Source organism: Podarcis gaigeae (genome assembly GCF_964106915.1).
Source record: "Podarcis gaigeae genome assembly, chromosome: 2".
Lineage (NCBI taxonomy): Eukaryota > Metazoa > Chordata > Lepidosauria > Squamata > Lacertidae > Podarcis > Podarcis gaigeae.
The window spans coordinates 69,875,072-69,897,480 of NC_139679.1; the positions used below are offsets into that span (position 1 = coordinate 69,875,072).

Consider the following 22,409-nt stretch of genomic DNA (forward strand, 5'->3'; position numbering starts at 1 on the left):
TACATTTATCTTATTTTCATCTGTACTATGTTTGAAAGGGGGAAACCCGTGGAAGGGTATAGATCGATCTTAGGGGACGAGAATTTGGATAAATTGGGTTATTGACGAAGAGTGTAATTTGGGGATAAGAATTTGTTGAATTTAATTGCTTATTTGGAAGATTTGGAACACAAGAGGGGGTAGGGAGGGGAAGTCCTAGTTATTGGCAATAGATTGGATTTAATTTGTTTTGATTTGTTCTAATTTGGAAAACCTTAATAAAAATTATTATAAAAAAAAAAAACAGAAGTGCCAAGGACAGGGACTTCTTTCTGGTAGTAGTCTCAGTTTCTCTGCAACTCTCTTTCTAGGAAAATTCATATGCACACCTCTCCATTGTTCTTTAGGACCACACATAATGCTTTTTATATATAAAAAAATGCGGTCTACACATGGATGATTTTATGGTGATTGTGTCTAAAGAACTATTTTCCATTGCTGCTTTAACATTGTAAACCCCCCCCCCATTATTTTGTATAACAGGAATAGTAATGTTTTTTAAACTGATTTGTTTGAATCTGTCTTGGAAGGGTATATTCTCCAAAAGGTGGGGTAGGAAACCATTAAAAAGAAGGCTTTCGGTGGCAGCTAACCATGAAGGCACTGTTCAGCCTCCACTGTTGAATGTGGTATGTTTCTGAATGCCAGGTGCTGGAAATCACAAGTGAGAAGAGGGCAGTTGTGCTCAGGGGCTGCTTTTGGGTTTCCCATAGGCATCTGGTTGGCCACTGCAAAAAGAGGATGCTAAACTGGATGGGTCATTGACCTGATCCAGTAGGCTCTTACGTTCTTTTTAAAGCAGGGGTCGGCAACGTGCGGCCCATGAAGAACCGTTTTACCGGCCCACGAGCTGCCCCCAAACCGAGCTGCCCGCTCAGCAAGTCCCCTGTGTGCTGCGCTAAACCAGCACGGCGCGGGGACTCGCTGAGTGGCGCCGGAAATGGCGTCTGCGCATGTCCAGATGCCAAAAATCACTTCTGCGCAGGTGCGATTTCTGGCATCTGGGCATGTGCAGAAGCAATTTTCGGCGCCGCAGACATGTGCAGACGCGATTTCCGGCATTGCGCTGCACCAGTCCAGCCCACGGACGATCTCCATGGGAGTGATCCGGCCCATGGCCAGTAAACCTTGCCAACCCCTGTTTTAAAGCACCATCCTCTCAGTAGATGCCCATCAGAATCAAAAAAAATTTTGTCCAATCCAGATTTTTGAATGAGGGGATAATGTGTGCTGCCAGAAACAAAGGTCCCTTCCAACTCTACAAATCTATTATTCAATTTGTGATCCTGTAGATCAGGGGTGGGGTACCTGTGGCCCTCTGGTTGATGTTGGACTCCAAATTCCTTTAGCCCCAGCTAGCATGGCCAAATGGCAAGGGGTGATGAGAGCCTTGGTGTAGGTTAGAGGTATATCTCACAACACCACTTTAAGAAAGAACGCCCAAAGCTTGAAAGTAAATACCACACTTTCTACTCCAACTAAGCTAGACACAGTCGCTTATATTGTAGCTGTAATAATGGGGAAGCATTCTTCACACGCTGACACACAATGCTCTTGTGTGTGTTGAGCTCTGCACTAAGACAACTTCTATGCATCTTTTCCCCACCAGAACCTACTCTCCCAGCCCTTCCTTGCCAAAGCCTAGAATTCCTGGTTGGGTTACAGAGGGTCTTGCAGAAAGAATCAGTTAGCTGTGTCCATGTGCAGCTGTCTGCGTACATATTAACCATTTGCTTCCCGGTAACTGCAGCTGCTTCTAAATTCCCATAATGATTTTTGGCTTAACATGCGACAAGTCATCTCTGACACATCCTCCCACTAAGCTAAGTGATGTAGTTAATTGGGTCCAAACTTTATGCAGCGTTCAGAGACATGCTGGCCTCCTGGCATCAAGCTGAGGAGCTTCTTTTCTGTGTTGCCTCTATCTCTCCATATGGGATAACACTCATGTCTCTCACAAGCAGCAGATAACAGGTGTAACTTTGATCCTGGTTACCATCAGACCTAGAAACTTTATGGAGTTGGTAGGTGGAATCTGGATATTCCCAGCACCCTTAAAGAAAGACAGAAAAATCGAATTTAATAAAAATCATGCTGCCGTGAGTTCCACATGTAGAACTCCATTCTGCCTACAAATGCAAGCTCTTGCTTTTTTGGCGGGCAGTTAAGAAACGCTTTATTGAATGTACACCAGTGCACAATCCTTTTTTTTTTTTTTTTTTTTTGCCTCTCCTCGCCCCAGCTCCGTCGGGTTCCATGGGGTTTTAATTATTTTTACACACATCCCCGCGCAGCGTTTCTGTCTTCCGAAAGGGCCCCCCCCCCCGACCCTCTCCACGACGCGCTCCTTGTGAGCAGGAGTTTAATGAGTGGTGTCTCCAGTTACCGCTGCCAGCAGAGAGGAAGCAAAGCCCCGGCAGAGAATGAACTCCGCTTAATCCCCTTTGCCGGAGCTTTGGGGGAGAGAATTTAGCTAATGTGAGTGTGAAAAGGCCCTGGCGCGGGCGGGGGAGGGCGCAGGGGGAGGGGAGGGGACAAGGGGCGGGGCGGGGCCCCTGCGACCCTCCCCCTCGGCCCTGGCTCTTTTCGCGGCCCATTGTTGGCTCCGAGCGGGCCGGCGGCGCGCGGCGCGGGGGTGTAACCCGAGAGCTTTCGCTACAAAGTCCCCGCGCCTGTTGCTGGAGCCGACAGAAGGCGCGAGGGCTGCAGGCGGAGAGAGCCGAGCGCGGCCGGGCTGATCGCTCCCACCAAGCCGGCGAAGAACCTTTGTGGAGCCCGCCGCGCTCGGCCGTCGGATTTATTCTTCGGCCACTTTCCGCGCGACTGGCCGGCACCGGGGAGCGAGCGAGGGAGTGGAGGAGCCTCGCTCCCTTGCCCAGCCGGCTTGCCCAGCGAGGGATGGAGCCCGGGCGAAGCGCGCCGCAGCACGGAGCCGCGGGACAGCGCTGAAGCGGCGGCGGCGGCAAGAGGTGAGGTGGACTCCGTCTACGTTGTCCGCTGCGGGGCTAGGAATGGCCCCCGGGGAGAGAGATCCGGGTCTCTTGTCCGCCGCGACCCAGGAGGCTCCCCGGGGTGTGGCGGGGCGAAGGGCTGTTCTCCCCGTGCCCGGGGAGGCGGTGGACTTTGACCGGGAGGGTCTGTAAATCTGTTACCAAACTGTCCGGGCGCGCAGAGGTTCTTTTGTCGCTCGGATTAAAGATTAAGCTGCCCCCGAGAGCCTGTTCTCGGGCGTTGCTCTCTGCACTCGCACCACGTACGCTCCTTTCCCAGGGAACAGGCACCCAGATATGCAGGTTGCACGGAAGACACGCGTCCCTAGGCGCGGCGCACTCACACCGTTCACACCGACACGCGCGCCCTGGACGCGCCTGCCCATCCGCGCCAATCCACGGCCGCAAGCGCACTTGGAAATCTTGCGTTAATTGAACGGGGCTTGTGCTCCTAACCGTGCTCTCGAACCTCGTGGCTTTCGGCGGCACTTTTAAACCGGCTTCTTAACTTTTCTTTGGACTGTGTGCAGCTGGGCAGTGGAAGTGCCTTTACGCACGCACGCTCCGGGCCGTGAGTTTATTACCAATAAGCACCACGTGTTCAAACTTAAACTCGCTTTCGTCCTGCACGAGAATTCCTTTCGCTGCCCCACTTTGTATTTCTTCTTCTCCTCCCCACCCCATGGTTTGTTCTGCTCCTTGGGTCATTATCAAAGTGCATGAGAAGGTTGTACCATTGAGATTTGGGGGGAAGAAAGGCATAGGAGCAGGAGTTGGCCAGCAAGTTGTGGTGGCAGGGTCATGCCAAAGGCCAAGAATCCTGATTTATTTATTTACATTTTTTATCCATGGGGGCTGTCTTTTCCAGGCAGGAACTATCTTAAGATAATCTGGTGGACTTTGGCCATGAAGAGCTGGCTAGGTGACACCCAGCCTCTGTAGTGCATCTCAATGGGAGGCCACCTCATGCTCAAGATGAGGGTTGTAGAATTCTAGTGCAATGCTGTAGGCAGTGTTCTATCCAGGAAATGAATTTGTTTCACATCAGCATCTCATAGGAAGCTGCCTTTTACAAAGTCAGACCCACTGGTTCCTCTAGCTCAGTATTGTCTACACTGACTGGCAGCATCTCTTCAGGGTTTCAGACAGAAACCTCTCCTAGCCCTACTTGGTGCTGCTGGGCTTTACCACTGAGGTACAATGGCTCACTCACGAGCAGAACTGGGCATATTCTGGGATTGTTGCAAACAGATTCTTCTGTGCTGATTGGCAAATCCTCCTTCCAAAGAAAATGTCCAGCAGCCTAGAATGGCTACAGGTACTGCTGTCTTAATAACTACCTCTTCCCCAATGTATTATTGGGAGTTCTAGATGGTTGTGGGCATAGGATACACAATCGTTCTGCACTGCAATGGAAAACTCGATGGAGTGACAATCCCTTTCCCTTCTCAATCTAGGCTTGGAGGATCCAAGTGGGAGCCGTGGGACAAGAAGAGACAACAGGATGACAGCCCTGCTGTGTGGCCTTCTCAGGTTCCTGGCAGTGGCAACAACATGTGCTTGGGCAGCTGCTTCTGCTGAAGGAATGATGAAACCAGGTGAGCAGAAAGATTAGGGTGTGTTTGGGTGCAAGAGTCAGGGTGGCCATCTATTCAGGGGCTATGACTGTTTGGTGTTTATAGGACACTCTTCATTTTCTGAGGCTTGTATGGTCTTCTCCTGTGTTTGCCATGACATGGGAATACAGAGAGAGAGAGAGAGAGATCCATGGCAGAGATGGAAACCAGCCCTCCCACATCCAATACACCATCTACACTGGCCTAATTCATGTTATACGTGTAGTGCCTCAATGTGTTGCAAGCCTGCTCTCCTCTAACCTGCTAGCCTTAACTTCTCTGTGTGTTTAGCACATCCACCCTATTCTGGTGTGGTGTGTGTAGGCGGCGGCATCGGCTTGGAATCAATCGGAATGGCTCACGGTGCTTTTGAGTTCCCAGCTTCTTCCTTCCCTCCACCCCTTCCTTGCGCTTACACAGAGCGCAGGCAGCGGTGATGGCTGCAGAGTCGAAAGTACAGTTTGAAAGGCTGTCCTTGTGCTGGTGGAGGGGGCACAAAGAGCGCTCACATAGGTGTTTGCTTTGTGCTCCAGCGTATAAGAGATCCCAGCCTCAAACAGAGACTACTTGTACATTTAGGCACAATCTAAATACCAATTTCCTCCAGATTAGCCCGAATTCCCTGGGAACACTTTGTGCCAGGGAAGGGGAAGATTTTTCCATAGTAACCAGCCTGTGAGAGCAAGGTCTTGATAGGGCCTAATTTTCCCTTGGCTGCCTCTGTCATGTGCTTTCCTGCTTTACAAACCAGGACCAAAGTTCTCCCTTGGGTCTAGTTTAATTTTCCCCCTCCTGATTGCCTCGTCCTTTATTCTGTTTATCAGTTTTAAGTAGGTAACTACAAGACGGAACTAAGTGCAGCCAAACACCTGTGTATGGATTTGTGTATGATAGGAGTATAGTACGTTGTTAGACATATATAGCAGGGTTGATGTCGCTTGTACAAGTTGTCTGATCTGGTGTTTTGTCAAAATAACTGCAGTTCTGCTTTGTGGAGCCCTTGCAAGGGAGCCAGACACACAATGCAGGCATTCCACTTGTCAGATAAACCCTGTAATAAAGGCAACATTTGGAATTTGTGTACAGTAGTTTGGTTTTGTTATTGGCCAATGTGGTCTGCGTTTTTGATGACTGGCCCCTTCCGAGTAATCAAATTTGCTAGGACTGCTGATCCTTCGGTCTAGCTTTGTACTTTCAGCATCCTCTGGCAGAGTGAGGGTAAAATGCCAAGCCAGGGACTTGGCACCATCCCTCATGCCTGAGAAAAGGCATTTATCCTGCTATTGGCCCTGCCACCAAACAGATGGGGATATTGTTATTTGTGCCTATGTGCCCCTGCTCCTGCTGTCACCCTGAGCACTGTAATGCTCTACCATCACCTACCTGGCTACCTGGGGAGTGGGCTTCAGCTTATTGTAGCAGTTGGCATATAGGCAATTCTCTGTATTCTGTTTTCAGAAGGCACCATATATACTCAAGAGAAAAAGGTGGGTGATGAAAAGTGGGGGTGATGTTCTGGACAGGGGCTTCAAATGCCTATCCTATGTATTAGCACTTGAAATTCCTTGAAGTCAATTTGGCCGGGTGTTTTTCCCAGGTGTTAGTATTTAGATTCCCTTAAGCGCTCTTCAGATACTACTCTGTGAAGGAAGGAAGCATTGTGAAAGTGGCTACAGGGTTGCATGTTTAGCCCCATCCCTAAAGTTTTGTGGTTTCTCCTGCCATGCTGAGCCATAAACTTCTGAAGTGGGGAGCCTGTTTGGCACATGAGGCTTCCCATGTGACCTAGAACCCCATGGTCCAAGGGCAGGCTCCCCCCACTTCTGATGTTTATCCCCTGGGATAGGAGGAGCTGTGTCACACAGGAGGCAGGGCTAAACATACAACCTTTAGAAGACACCTTTAGCGTATCTTCACCATTTGTGCAAGTTATACCTGCGGAACTGGGAGGCTCCATATTTGTTCCTGATTTTTCTCATGGGGGCAAGAGGCCCACCAAACTGTTTAGAAGGATGCAGACCCTTCAGTGAATTAAAGTGAGCTATTCTCAAGTGTGATTTTGACAAAGGGTAGAGAAACGATGGTATCTTTGCCATCGGGTCCTCCAGTTGGAAATCTTTTCCAGATTTGTTCAGGATGCAAACTTTGTTGTTTGAACACTCTTCGCCCTCTGAAATGCTACTCTGGAAACAGCCTCTGCTTGCTCTATGGGTCTCTTAAAAGACTCCTAATCAAATGGGCTCTGTATCTATTTAAAGCTCTCCTAAAGGTGGGGGCTTGCTTCCCTTCCAATCAGAATGGTTTTCTCGGTCTGAAGCCATATCCGTAGAAAACTCTTAAATTACCCTTGGCAATTACATTAAGTGCTTCGGTAGTAAAGAACAGCTGTGGGGAACATATCCCCCCCTGTCTTCACAGGAGCATATTCTCAGGGTCAGTGATGAAGGCAAGCAAGCGAGGTGTCCACTCCAGGTAGTAACATTCACAAGGTTGCATTAGTTGCTGATTCAAAGCCTCCCAGTCCTGGTTGTGCAAGAGTTTCCCTAAATTGGGGATAGATGTGTCTATGGAGTCCCCCTGCACATACCATTTTTTTTCTTAGAAGTTTCCAAGTAGCATCTAACCCAGCTGCCATCTGAAGCTGCCTGGTATGGCTGCTTGTTTGTTTTAAAATGAAGAAGCTCCAAGGTTCAGGATGGAAAGAAAAATCTTTGCTGTCCAAGATTTGCAGGGTTACCTAGCTGCTGGAGGGACAGTGATGGTGGATGTAAAGTAAGAAAGAGCCAGTTCTATCATAACAGCGTTCTCATGGCTGTCTCTGCTGGTTGGCAGCGTTTTCCTATCAGGGTACCCCACCCACCTCCCACCCAGAGTTCTGTCCCAGAGCATCATGAAGGGAGGCCAGCATTCATCAGCTGGGAAGACCTAGCATCAGTCAAACTTGGGAGAATGGGTCTGGTTTGTGACTGAGCTGGTTGGAGGCATTGTGGGGAGGGGTGGGGAGAAGGGGGAGCTGGCAGGGCTCCCACGCAACCCAGGCTAACTTTGGAGAAGGAGGATGGGTCACCAAAGCAATTATAGTTCAAATCCAGGTTAGACAAACAGGGAGGTGGGAAGTTGTGGAGTCAGCTGAGTGTGAAACCTCTCACTCCCACTCATGCCATAGGGGGGGGGGAAGGCCTTTTGTGTTGAGCATGAGAGAAGCGAGCAGGAGGAATGGAGCTAAATGAAAAGGGGAGAGGGGAAATGAGTCTCCTGTTGACGAAGAGGGTGGAGGGGAGGCTGCTTATCTCATTCCCATCCTTCCGGCTCCCCCCCCCCCCCCCACATGACCATTCGCCCAATCCTGCAAAGGCAGAGCCCCGTCTGCTGAAAGGGGGACTGGCCCCTATTGTAAGTCGGGGCAGAGAGAGCACGGGAAAGGAGCAGTATGGCTGGGACAATGGTGATTGGGGGAGAGGGGCTGGGGGGGAGGGGCAGCGGTCGCGGGCTTCCTGACATGTTCATTTTGGAATCTGTCAAAACAGTCACTCTGGGCGCTGAGAGTGACCACTCAATCGAGGGCCCCCACAGAGAGAGAAGGGGCGGGGTGGGATGTGGTGCCGGGGGAGAGAGGGAGAGCTAAGCAGAGAAGTCATGCATCAGTGTCTGCCAGGATCCTTTCTCCTGTCCAGGACTGGCAGGAGAGGGGCTTTGATGACATCATTGCTCCACGGAACAAGAGGCAAAGGAGGGGGCGCTGGACAAAGGGGCTTGTGAGCTAGGCTCAGAGGATCCCCAGGAAGGTGGCAGGTGGGGGGGGGAGCGCGCATTGTGACTGCATTTCCCCTCAAACTGTAGTCCATACTTTTAGCGATTTCTACCTAGTCCTTAGAAATCCCACTCATTCTTTCTCTGTCTCGGTCTTAAGCAGTCGCTTGCCGCCGACACCCTGTGAGCACCAGCCCCAAATATATCGCTTCCTCCGCCCAAATCAACATTTATAGAATCTGCATACAATCACTGGCTTTTGTACACCTGGCATCCTATGTTCAACCAGTCATAAAATGTTTCTAGCACAAGCTAAAATCCCCCTAAAATTGGAGTGTTTCCCCACTGAGTCAGTAGTGGTCAGGGATGAAACAGGAGAATCTTCCTCTGAGCCTCTGCCCCATTTTTAATGGTTTTTGGTAAATTTGGTGTTCTAGAGGTTCCCGAATAAAATTGCAAGTTTTTCAGAAATCTTGAAGCCTTGTGCATATTGTGGGGGAGGGAGAGTTGGATCATTCTTTGGGAGGAACTGAAATTTAGGGGGAAATTGAAGGGTATGTGATACTTTAATATTGAGCCTAACCACCAAGGATCAAGGATGCAATACAGTACACACTTACCTGGGAGTAAATCCCATTGAACTCATTGGGACTTACTTCTGAGTAGACATGAATAGGACTGTGGTGTAAGGATGTAAAATATATTGTATATACCTTGCTATGTAAAATACTGCTGTTTGGTACATATATGAAATGCCTTGGCAATAACAGTATTATCTATAGGTTACAGCTCTCATTGGCAGTTGTTGCACCCCAAGTACAGTATATCTTGTTGTCAGTTGGGAAAATAGGAAAAGTTGTTAATGGATGACATCAACATTTGAGCAAATGAAAAATAGATTTTATTATCTGGACTTTCGAACAATATCTAGATGTTATCATGCAGAAACGGAACTAACTCATATTTCTAGAGAACACAAACACCCGTAACATGCAGTTTGAGGACTAGCAATATATTTGGACAGACACATTCTGCAATTTCCAGAATACTGAAGAAGTTAATGCTATTTCATTATCATACACAATTGTTTGCACATTTACCTGGGAGTAAGTCCCTTTGAACTTACTTGTGACTGAATAAATATGTACAGGGCTGTGTTAAAAGAGTCATAGTCACTGTAGATAAAAAGTTGTCCTTATTTATTAGTTTCCATCCCAGTTCATAACATATCATTGATGACAACTTAACTTCATCTCTCTAAGCAGAATCAATGTCTGAAAGATCCATATTCTGACCTTACTTTAATAATAATATAATAATAATAATAATAATTTTTATTTATACCACGCCCTCCCCAGCCAAGGCTGGGCTCAGAGCAGCTTACAAGCAATAATAAAAACAAGTTAAAAGATTACAACTTAAAAACAAAATTAAAAAATACAACATTAAAATACTGAAACATTAAAATATTAAAATGTAGCCTCATCGCAGAAGGAGAAGGAAAAGAAAAAAGAAAGAGAGGGAGGGAATCAAATTGGCTCCAAGCCAAAGGCCAGGCGGAACAACTCTGTCTTACAGGCCCTGGGGAAAGAAATCAGATTCTGCAGGGCCCTGGTCTCATGAGGCAGAGCGTTCCACCAGGCCGGAGCCAGAGTTGAAAAGGCCCTGGCTCTGGTTGAAGCCAATCTAACTTCCTTAGAGCCCGGGACCACAATGGTGTTGCTATTTATGGACCTTGAGGCTCTCCGTGGGGCATACCGGGAGAGGCGGTCCTGTAGGTACGAGGGTCCTAGGCCGTGAAGGGCATTAAAGGTCAAAAGCAGCACCTTAAATCTGACCCTGTACTCCACCGGTAGCCAGTGCAGCTTCAAAAGCACTGGGTGAATATGCTCCCATGGCAGGGACCCCGTGAGGAGTCTCGCTGCAGCATTCTGCACCCGCTGGAGTTTCTGGGACAGCTTCAAGGGCAGCCCTGCATAGAGTGAATTACAGTAGTCAAGCCTGGAGATGACCATCGCATGGATCACTGTGGCCAGGCCGGGGCGGGAAAGGTAAGGGACCAACTGCTTGATGCGGCGAAGGTGGAAAAATGTCGCCTTGGCTGTTGCTGTAACTTGCGCCTCCATGGAAAGGGAGGCGTCAAGGATTACACCCAAACTCTTAACGGAAGGCAATGGCACTAATTGGGCCCCCGCAAGAGAAGGGAGTTGGTCCCTCATCCCCATGCCATCCCGACCCAGCCATAGGACCTCTGTCTTCGAAGGATTTAGTTTCAATCGGCTCCCATGAAACCATCCAGCCACAGCTTCCAAGCATCTGGTCATTGTGTTCGGGGCCAAGTCGGTGTGGACATCCATCAGCAGATAGAGCTGAGTGTCATCAGCATATTGGTGACAGCCCAGCCCAAAGCTCCGGATAATCTGGGCAAGGAGGCGCATAAAGATGTTAAAAAGCATTGGGGAGAGGATTGCGCCCTGCGGCACTCCACACACCAAGGAGTGGCGCGACGACATTTCCCTCCCTAGTGCCACCCTCTGTCCCCGACCAGAGATAAAAGAGCACAACCAGTTACGGGCTATGCCCTGTATCCCCACGTCTGCGAGGCGGTGGTCCAGAAGATCATGATCGACCATGTCAAAGGCTTCTGACAAATCTAAGAGGATCAGCAGTCCTGACCCGCCTCGATCCAGTTGTCTACGGAGATCATCTGTTAGGGCAACCAGAGCCGTCTCGGTCCCAAAACCAGGACGGAAACCGGACTGAAATGGATCTAAAGCCAATGTTTCCTCCAGAAACCTACCAAGCTGTTCAGCAACAGCTCTCTCAATTACTTTGAGTGTCATATTCAGAAAACAGAAAAATTGAAGGAATTGAAGCGAAAACACAGTTTTGCTGCTAGTTCTGTGTATATTTCCACATACAAACAGCAGTTTATTTCCCAATGTAGAAGATACAGCAATCTGAAGCAGATACTTTGTTGTGCAAATGCCTCGCCACCATGTCTCAGAAGCGATGGGTTCCATAGGTTCCCAGATTGCCCTCCTGCATCAAATACCTGATCATGTTCTGTTTTGTGAAGCATTTGAGAGTTTGAACTTACAGTGTTGCTTCTTTAGTAATTCAGTCGAAAGTGGCACCACTCCTTTAAAATCTTGGATCTAATAATTCTGCCTCTGTAACAATTTTAAAACACAGGTTTGAGAAGTGTTTCACCTATCATGTTGAAGGTGAAAATAGGCTCCCCTGCCCAAATCACTAATATTTCTAGTTGAGGCAAAGTCCAATTTCCCCTCTCCCCCCCCCTACTCCAGACCTTCCCATTTCTGCTCCAGAGCAAGCTGCTCTCCTGTTGATCAGGTCTGCTTAGTGCACAGACACTCCCAAATTGGATCAGCTTCCAAGTGCTAGCCCACTATGGGAACACTGAAGATCCGCCTGTAAGGGGCTCGACCGACTTGTGTTCTAAGAACAAGTGAGACAACAAAAGTTATGGGCATCTGTTTCCACGGGGGGGGGGGGGGTTGAATTCCTGGTGCCTGCGTACATCGGCAGAGCGAGCATAAGCCTGCCCCACCCTGTTGTGGCCCATTGTGCCCCATTTCCAGGCCACTTCCGGGTCTGCGGCGATGAGTGTGCACATGGTCACACATCAATCGGATGCACGTAAAATGGTTGCTGCCATGTATATGCAGAGTACTTTCCTCTCCCAAATGAAAAAACCAACCCTGTTCCATGTGGGAAAGGTTGATGTAGCTTCCAGGTCAGAGGATGGAGAATTCAGGCAGCCTTGAGCTCTGGCATTTGCCCTTTGAGTGCCCTTGGGGTGGCACAGTTGGTGGCTGATTGTTCTTGTGCACAGGACAACCAGAAGCCTGTGAGACCAACCCATTCAACCATCTCCTAGAGGGTCACTCTTCTCATGCTCCAACACTTTCAAGCATGCCTTCTGGTGGTCCAGGGAGGAAATGGGGGTTATATGTTGGTGTCTTCTAGCATCTATCTGGGGTAAAGGGAGTCCCTACTTATCCCATATTCCAGAGCATTTGAGTTACGGGTGTTAAACATGCGCTGTTTCTAAAGTGAGCTCACACTGTCATTTGCACTGACCCTCTTTTTGCGTTGGACAGAGATGCTTGACAGCCACATGCTGGAGACGGAGGAGGAGCACCTGCTACTGGACCCGGGGAGTCTGCTGAAGCTCTACTGCAGCACCAACCACAGCCTTGCGATCATATGGTATAAGGAAGCCAAGCAGCTTTTCCCAAGTGGGCGCATCCACATGCGGCAGAGCATGCTGGAGATTGTGGAAGCCACCTATGAAGATTCAGGCCTGTACTCCTGCCGAGCGCAGAGCACCGGGGAAAGCCTGCGCAACTTCACCATCTCTGTTGTGGGTAAGAGATGTTCCGGCCTCTCTTCAGAACGGTGGCAACCCTTTTTTTTGGTTTGAGGGAAGGCCGTATGGCACATGTTTGCTCAGTAATGTTTCTGCTCCTCAGGGCAAAGACCTCTCCTCCTAGTCCAATGTGGAATGGAAAAATGAGAAGCGGTGTCAGTGGAGGAAGGTCTTAAGAGCTGAGGAAACAGCTCTATGACATTCTTGCCATGTCAGCACCCCAAGGGGAGAAGAGGTCCCTTTTTAAGAGTAAGAAGGGGATGGAAGTGTTAGGGACACCCAGAAACAACCCAAACGGCTAGCAAAGACTAGTGCGTAAGAGAAGTAAGCAGCAAACAGAGGTGGGTGTTAAAAAATAAAAAGGGCAAAAAGTCTTAGGGGACCACTTGGAAACATTTCTGGGTCTTGACATGATCCACAACTCGCAGGTCAGCCACCCTTGGTTCATAGTGACTGGCAGTGGGTCTCCAGAGTCCTTCCTCGCCTAACTTGGAGATGCCAGAGAACCAGGGACCTTTGGCATTCAAAGCATCTGCTCTGCTACAGCTCCTAGTCAACACAGACTTTGCCACACATGCCTCGCATGTCCCCTGGTCAAAGGAACAATAATTTATTTAACTTTGCGCTCCTCCTAAAGGACACTACAATATGAGCCTTGGTTTTCACAATGAAACTAGACGGTTGCCTGGAACAGCTGGTAGATCTCAGATTACACCCCTTCTGTGAAGGTTGTGCGAGCTGCTTAATCACTTCCGGGCCTGTTCAAGGCTTTGTCTTCAACATGTAAAGCCCCAAATGACTTTGGTTTAAAAAAACAAAACAAAAACAAACCCTGATAGATTGCCTCCTCCTTTGTACTCTGCCCTGGGATTTAAGATCAGCAGGAGAGGCCCCACTGGTGGTCTGCTGACACCCTCAGAGGTCCAAGGGACAGTGTCACATGAGAAGGCCTTTTTTGTGGTGGCCCCCAAACTCTCTGCCTCCTGATGTACTCCTGATATCAACGCTGGGGTTTTGTGCAGGCTTTTGGAAATGTGCACGGTGATTACTTTCTGTATATGCTTTTATTGTTTGGTGGTTGCTTTAATTTTTTGCTATTGATTGCATTTTACTGTTCGTATTGCGTTGTCCACCTGCCCAGGGACCTTTGGTGAAGGGCGCGTAATTAAATGTACTAAATAAAGAATAAGCAAACAAATGAGCTAGAACTGTAGCAGCCAACAGTGTTTCTCCTCCTCTCCCCCCAGTCACCTTTGAACACACTCCAGTTAGCATTTTGCCTGCTACTCTACACTCCTGCTAAGAAAATGCTGGTCCACTGTAGCCAGGTGCTCCCTTGATAACTGCCACTTGTTCAGTGCCCTATGGTTATTTAAGAAGCAAGACTAGAAAGAATTACCATTTTGTTTTCAGATTCATTGGCATCTGGTGATGACGATGAAGACAGCGGTGTGGAGAGTGCCCATGCCGATTCCCTTGAGGAGCCCATACATACCCGGCGAGGTCAGTATGCCTCCTTGGCTGTGCTTCACTCAGTTCTGGGTGCTGCTGCATGCTGGGAGAGGGAACTGGGTGAAGAAGGGGTGCTTAGTAAGTACATGGACTTACGGTGGCCAGACATCTTCCTTTCTTACTTCCCAATCCTCCTCTGCTGTCGATGTGTCCCAAAATTGTTTGATAACAGTTGCCTGCAAACTAGGGAGCTCTGCTTGAGCTTGGCGGATATCCCAAAGCACACTCATTTCTCGTGGAACGTTGAGGTTCCTCAGTGGAAGGGTTGCTGTTGTGCATTTTGGCACATCCCTAGGTCCCTATGAGACACCTGCTCTCCCCTTGAACTCTCCCATATCCCATTGGCGTATCCTTTCTCTGAGAGCAATCCAGGGTTTGCTGCCACCATCAGGTAGAGCACAGACCTTTGTCCCTAAAGTGTGAGGCTCCCCTGAGCCTGAATTAAAAGCTGGAGCTAATAGTGTGATGCCTTTTTCAGCACCTTACTGGACGCACCCTCACAGAATGGACAAGAAGCTGTATGCAGTCCCAGCAGGGAACACAGTCAAGTTCCGCTGCCCAGCCTCTGGGAGCCCCAACCCGACAATCCGCTGGCTGAAGAATGGGAGGGAATTCCGAGGGGAGCACCGGATTGGAGGGATCAGGGTAAGTGCCCAGCCCCTTAGAGATTTGCCATCTCTCCCCTTGCCCTCCTTTCCCTTTTCATCCACCTGGCTGGGACCGCAGCTGCCTTGCCCACCAGGTTTTTATGAGTTAGGATTTGAGGGGTATGTGTGTGTGTGTGTGTGTGAGTGAGTGAGAGAGGCACAAGGGAATATGCTATAAGGAATCCACAATATTGCACAAGCCACTCAGCAGAAAACCAAGGGTCACTCTGTGAGTTTGGGGAATTCAGCCTTCTGTCCAAAGACTCCAGGACCCTCTTCAGGACTTGCTGTGCCCCTGATCCCCTTTTGCTCTGGCTGCCCTAGCCTTGCCAGATCAATATATTAATTTGCAAAAGTTTGCTTCCATCAAAAGAGCAGCTGCTAGACATTTCCACCTCTTTTGCCTGCATTTCTCCTCTTTCTGCTCCCTAGCTCGATTCAGTGCATTGTTAAAAAAGGTCAGCCTATGGACGTGCCCCATTCCTTAACAATGGAGCATGAACACATAATGCAAACACCATTGTTAAAATATCTACACCGGCTGCCCATTTGCTACTGAGCCAGGTTCAAGGTTGATTGGTATTAATCTACAAAGCACTGAAGAACGTAGGTCCAGGGCACCTTAGGGGCTGCTGGAACCCTTGTATGCCAGCACAATCACTGAGATAAGCTGCAGGAGTTTTGTTAGTTGTCCCTTGCACTGGCAAGGCTCATTTGACACCAACATGAAAAAGAGCCTTTAGTGTCATCAGCCCAGGCCTGTGGAGTGTTCTGCCAACAGATTCAGCAGGCAGCTTCTGCCTCGACCTTTAAACACCTGTGGGAAACTTTTCTATTCTGCCATGATTATGCAGGCAATTCAGAATACAGTCGTACCTTAGAAGTCAAACGGAATCTGTTCCAAAAGTCCGTTTGACTTCCAAAATGTCCAGAAACCAAAGCGCGGCTTCTAATTGGCTGCAGGAAGTTCCTGCAGCCGATCGGAAGCCCTGTCGGACATTTGGGTTTCAAAGAACGTTCACAAACCGGAACATTCATTTGGGAGCCAAAACGTCAGAGTACCAAGGCATTCAGAATCCAAGGTATGACTGTACATCTTTTCACAACAGTTAGCTGATGGTCTCTGTTTTTTAAATTGTTACATGTTTTTAAATATATAGATACTAAACAGCTTTGATATGTTACTATGATACACCAGTATATAAATAGTTTTGTAAATGAAGAAATATTTGCTGGCCTTAGTATATAGCTCAAAGGATTTGTGTCTAAAACAAGGGACTTTTGTTCCCTTTTCTTGTGAGGAATCCTATTCGGAATAAGGGAATTTCCCTTTAAAAAAGGGAAACGTTGACAGCTATGGCCCTGATGGACAGCCCTTTTAAAAGAAGGTGATAATCTTGGCTTCTGCCTTTTCCTCTTTCCACCCAGCTAAGGCATCAACACTGGAGCTTGGTCATGGAGAGTGTGGTGCCTTCGGACCGAGGCAACTACACTTGCCTGGTGGAGAACAAGTTTGGCAGCATCCGCTACAGCTACTTCCTGGATGTGCTAGGTGAGGTGGCCTTCTCCCTGCCATACTGCTCCAAATCTAGATATGTGACCCCCCCCTCCGCAGCAACATGTGAAAAAAAGACAAGGAAAGTGGGCTGTCCCCCCACTCCCCCACCTTCAGCCTGAAAAGCTCCTTACTCCTTTGCCAATGAGTGCTTCTGTGTCTGTGTGGGATGCCAGACCCCAGTTCCCTGGCAGCCTGCCAGGTTCCTGTGGGAAGGAACAAGGCTCGCCACCCTGACCTCAGGCACCCCTAAAGAGAAGGAAAATGCCCCGAACCCGCTTTTGACTTCAAAGGGAGTTGGAGATCTCCCAGGCCATAAAGTCAGATGAAATTAATTAGCCCTGCCTAGATCTATAGGACTAGCTCTAAGCCTTTTGCTCCCTTATCTCTCAGCCCCTCATTATCTGTCTTCTCTGGGCTTACTTGTAATCACCGGAAAGAGGCTCTGGAGCCAGTCATGGGTGGGAGTTCAGCCCATGGCATTAAGTAATATCAGATCTGCTGGGCTGGAAGGAGATGGCGGGCAGTGGGGGGTGGGGGGGTGGGAGAGAGACATTCAGATCCCACCAGGCCTTTAGGCGGGACTGCATATACTGCTGTACTAGGGAGCTTTGAGAAGAAATTGCTGCGCTTTGATAGATGGGGTAACTCCCTGACAGTTGGCTGTGCCTCTGCACTCCCGGACGGCTGTGATAGCACTATCAGCTCCGTGTGCAGTGATTTATGTGCTGTAGAGCATGACCTTAGCTCCTCTGGGGGGGACCTGGCAGTCTTCAGCTGTGCTGGACAACAACTTTCCCTGCTCTCTTCCTGGCAGAGAGATCTCCGCACAGGCCTATCTTGCAAGCCGGGCTGCCGGCCAACACCACCGCAGTGGTGGGCAGCGACGTTGAGTTCTTCTGCAAGGTTTACAGCGACGCCCAGCCCCACATACAGTGGCTCAAGCACATTGAAGTGAATGGCAGCAGCTACGGCCCAGATGGAGTCCCCTATGTGCAAGTGCTTAAGGTAACCAGAGCCCCCCCTTTTATTTTTTGCAGAGATTTCCATTGCCAGGAAGGTCGCTTTCCCCCACACTTTTAGGCAAACAACAGAGGTTACGGAGTGGGGGGGGGAGCAGGGGCTGGATAGGAAGTGGCACCTTTCAGTGGACTAGATTTAGACCAGGGGTCTAAATCTAGTTGCTGACGCCTCATCTGTGGAGCCAAGGGCATATATAGCCTATTACCCATATTAAGAATTGCACATTTTGCAATATGCGCCTAAGCTAACATTTTCAAACCCAAAGTTTATCTTAAAAGAAGGCTTTTACAAGAGTGATTGCTGTGTTTATTTGCAAAGAGAGAGAGGAGGTCCAAGACTGGCTGAGATGCTACTTTCAATAGCACCAACTCTGTAAGCTTGGAGCATAGCTTTCCAAACCTTTCATGTTAGTGACACACTTTTTAGACATGTATCATTATATGACAAAGTAATTCAGTTTTACTAGCAAACCAGAAATTAAACTAACCCCTTTCCAGCCCCAGAAGGAACATGGGGAATGTTTGCACATCACACCTACACACTGCAGTCAAGTGTCATGACATACAGTTTGGAAAGATGTGGCTTAGAGCAGTGTTTCCCAACCTTGGGTCTCCAGCTGTTTTGGGACTACAACTCCCATCATTCCTAGCTAGCAAGACTAGTGGTCAGGGATGATGGGAACTGTAGTCTGAAAACAGCTGGAGACCCAAGGTTGGGAAACACTGGCTTAGAGTGTATGTCCAGAAAACAAGCAAACACAAAGAGCTGCATCATCAGTCTAGCACTGTCCCAGTTGGGTTGCTTATTCTCACAGCAGAGTTGTTGTGTCTCAAGCCCAGAGGCTTCATACATGATTTTCTGTAGAAGAGTCGCTTGGAAGCAATAAAACTTAGCAATGGCTGTGGTGCACTTATTTAGGGCATCCTCACCAGAGATTGGGGTACATGACCATTAATCAGGCATTTATGAGATAAAGATGCATCCTTGAAAGATATATTGGCAGCAAGCAAGATGTTCCCCTTCCAATGAGAAGCTTGAATAACCTTTTTGTGTCAACTAGAACTAATGTTTTTCTCCCTGCCTCCCACTGGCAACTTATTTTGGCAGACTGCAGATATTAACAGCTCGGAGGTGGAAGTGCTGTACCTGCGCAATGTCTCCATGGAAGATGCTGGGGAATATACATGCCTGGCAGGGAATTCCATTGGCCTGTCATACCAGTCAGCTTGGCTCACTGTGCTTCCAGGTGAGAAAGGACGGTGGATGATTGGATGGGGGGAAAGATGGATAATGGTAGTAGGGTATTCCTTTGCAGAGCTAGAAGCAGAGATTACCTTTCCTAATGGAGACGCTTGGGGGTGGGGACTATACTGTGCATGTCGTACCCCTGTAGAATATCCAATGAGATGAATGTGCTAAAGAGAGAGACAGAGAGATAAATGGCTGAAAACAAATTGCAAGACACACTGCCCCACTTGAGCATTAAGTTGCCAGTCAGTCAGTCAGCATGACAGATCTATTCACTGTAGAATTATACAGAACAATCTACTGTTGTCTTTTGTCAATATATCAATCACAATATGACAGCTTCAGTCCATCAAAAGAGATGCTGCACTTCTCAGTGTATAAATCCTGAAAAGACAGACTGGATTTTGGACCCACTTTGTACAAGGAAGAATCCAGCCACTTTTAAGTCCCTTGATTTGAATGGAGAATTAGGGCAGGCAGGTGAAAAATCAGACAGGGCCGTTGCAGCTTGAATAGTTGTGTAGACCAACACTCCTACATAGCTATTAAGGATGCAGGTAATATAAATGGGTGGAGACTAGGTGCTGTTTTTTAATACCCACAAATTAGTCATATTCCACTGATTAAAAACAAAAAGGCCTAAGTACATCTTAAGGGGTGGGGTGGGGAATTGTAATGAAATGAATTCTGCCTAGGCTTTGAATGGCTAGAGCTTGAAAACAGCACATTGTATATGTAATTAAATGTGGAAGAGATACTGCATGAAATTCCAGGAGCTAGGAAATTTCTGTTTAGCAAAAGCTCTAGGTTTTCACTGAAAGGCAACTGCCTTAAAATGGCTATGTGATGGCTCAAGGATAGCTCAAGGATGAGAGTATGATCTAGCCAGAGTTATCTTTTTATGCGCCATTTATGACAGTCAAAAGTGATCTAAACATATGTTAGAGGCTCTCATTGAAATCAGTGGGATGCATTTTGTTTATGGTACTGATAGGCTCTGCAGCCAGGTACAGACAGGCTGTTTTTGCAGGCCGATGTACACACCGTGCATCACTGCCATGTTCCCTCCAGTCCAGCTGGCTACCTGCTGTGGTCAAAGCAGGTGTAACCCTCCTGAAGCACGCTAACTGTGGATTTATTTGCTATTGCAGAAGAAGAAGAAGTGCAAGAGGCAAATGCCCCTGAAATCAAGTATACCGATATAATTATCTACACTTCGGGGTCTTTAGCCATCGCGATGGCTATTGTCATTGTTGTCTTGTGCCGGATGCAAACCCAGCCGAGCAAGCAGCCCCTGGAGCCCATGGCCGTACACAAACTCTCCAAATTCCCGCTCATTCGGCAGGTAGGTACTGAAAGACCCAGAACTAACCTTAAAGTACCCAGTAACCTTAAAGAAGGATCCATTGTGCCACTGCAGTGGTTTTCAAGGGCCCACAATGTTCTCTGCTGGCTCAGAGTCAGCAATGGACAAAGTGAGATACTCAGATCCTTGGAGTGCAACAAATTATTCAGGGTAGTAAAATCCCAGTCAGACCATGCAGATATCCGAAAACAGCTCTCCCAAGTTCAGCTAAACTGTCAGGGCAGCATCTGGTTGGCTAGATGGACCTTGTTTGCATTGTAGATGGCTCTTATTGGTGTTAGGTGTGCGTGTTCTGCCCTGTCCCTTGTTTCATTGTGTCCTTTGTGCCCTTGTCCAGTCCGTTCTTGCTCTGGAGTAAAGCAGTGTCTGTGGGGCAATCTACCTGAATGTTGGGTCTTTCTCCACAGTTCTCCTTGGAATCCAGCTCCTCAGGGAAGTCCACCACATCACTGATGCGTGTCACCCGCCTCTCCTCAAGCTGCACACCCATGCTGGCTGGGGTCATGGAAGTGGAGCTGCCTCTGGACTCCAAGTGGGAATTCCCACGAGACAGGTAAGTCTTGTGAAGTGCAGCGAAGCTTTCTTCTGCATGTGCCACTGAGGATGCTGGCCAGGCTCTCACATGACTCACACAAGCCCAGTGTCAGAATGGCAAAACCACCTTCTCACCAAACTTGTATCAAAATGTGTGTTTATTAACACAAAGGGCTACTTCCCACATGTGGTACAGCTGCCCAATTGTCAGTGGCCTTAGACCCATGCTTGCCTGTGTTCACAGAGAGGAAGCAGCAGGTGAGCTGGAAGTTCACCTGTGCCTGGCTGCACAGGACTCTTGTTCCCACCAACACAGTGGCTCCAAAAATGGCATCACAGCCGTCACATACCACCTGGTACGCACCTGCTTCAGTTTCACATGTTATGTCCCCCTCACAAGTGAGGGCAAGCACAGCAAGTAGAGTGGCCAAGTACCACAAAGAGGGAAGGCAGTAGAGTGAATGAGAGTACTGCTTTCTTCAAAGAACAAATGGTTACAAAACCACTGTAACCCTGCTTAGCTCTGTGACTAAGGGGCTAGCTATAAAAATTGTCTGGTATCAAAAGCCGTGCAGTTTGTCTCTTGAATTGCTGCCTGTAGAACAAAGGTAAGGAACCTCAGATTGAGGGGCCAGGTGTGTGCGTACGTCAGCTACTATACAATGGCAAAATTTACACCCATTGCCTCACTCACTTTTACACACACACATAATTTTATTGTATGCTGCCTTTCCATACTTCAAACCATGCGCAAGGCAGCTTACAACATGGAACAAAATACATAACTACAACTCAACAAAAGTAGTCACAAACAATAAATTAAACAATAAAAAACCACAAAACCAAACTGAACAATTTCCACATAAAATGCAACAAAATCTAAAATAAAATACAAAAAACTAATGGCAGCAACCATCCTCCCAAACAATACTCCAGGCCAAGAGTCTGTTCAGCAGCCTCAGCTTTTGTAGCTGGAGTCAGTCAGGGCCCCACCTTCCCAGGCCAGGTGGAAAGGGCAGACACAGCAGGGAGCAGGTCTTCCAGGACTCACAGACAAGATGGACCTTTGTCTCTGGCATATGGCCCTCAGAAGATTGCCTAGAAGGGAATGCTGCCCTTGTGCTGGAAAAGGTTTCCCACTCCAGCTGCTACAGTCTCTTGGAAATGAACTTGTTAGCAAATTCTTGGAAATGAAAGGAATTTGTTAGTCAATGCACTGTGTAGACATTGATGAACGCCCCCCAATGATGCTTGTACATATCACCTCATCTCACAACTTGGGATAGCTGATGCATGGGCCTGGGAGAGAACATTGGGTCAGATTTCTATGTTGTGGTTGAGGCCCTGCAAATGCACCTGGTGCTAACATCTGATTCTGCCCCACTGCAGGGGACCTGCCAGCTTTTGGATACAGCCATGAGTTTAGGTCCCACCCACCCAAATGCATCTGTACCCATGACGACATGAGATTGTCCTTTTAAGGAGGCTTTCTACCCTTCTTTTTCCCCAGGCTTGTGCTGGGCAAGCCACTGGGTGAGGGCTGCTTTGGGCAAGTGGTGAGAGCAGAAGCCTACGGCATCGATCAAGAACGGCCAGAGCGACCCATCACTGTGGCTGTCAAGATGCTCAAAGGTAAACACAATATACAGGGTTAAGAGAGCTGAATCATTGGGCTTCAGTCCTTCCACTGTTGGATTCTAGTCTAGATCATGGGATGCCCCAGTCTGACCTCC

General features: G+C 48.3%; 1 protein-coding gene across 1 annotated transcript in view; it reads left to right on the forward strand.

Moving 5' to 3' along the window:
• Positions 1 to 22,409, forward strand: part of FGFR4 (fibroblast growth factor receptor 4) — a 49,475-nt gene that overhangs the window by 22,268 nt on the left and 4,798 nt on the right. Inside the window, 10 exon segments of the mRNA XM_083726252.1 lie at positions 4,487 to 4,627; positions 12,523 to 12,789; positions 14,205 to 14,294; positions 14,782 to 14,948; positions 16,379 to 16,502; positions 17,323 to 17,513; positions 18,636 to 18,774; positions 19,928 to 20,121; positions 20,550 to 20,695; positions 22,187 to 22,308. Of these exon segments, the coding sequence (XP_083582378.1) occupies positions 4,487 to 4,627; positions 12,523 to 12,789; positions 14,205 to 14,294; positions 14,782 to 14,948; positions 16,379 to 16,502; positions 17,323 to 17,513; positions 18,636 to 18,774; positions 19,928 to 20,121; positions 20,550 to 20,695; positions 22,187 to 22,308 (1,581 nt within the window).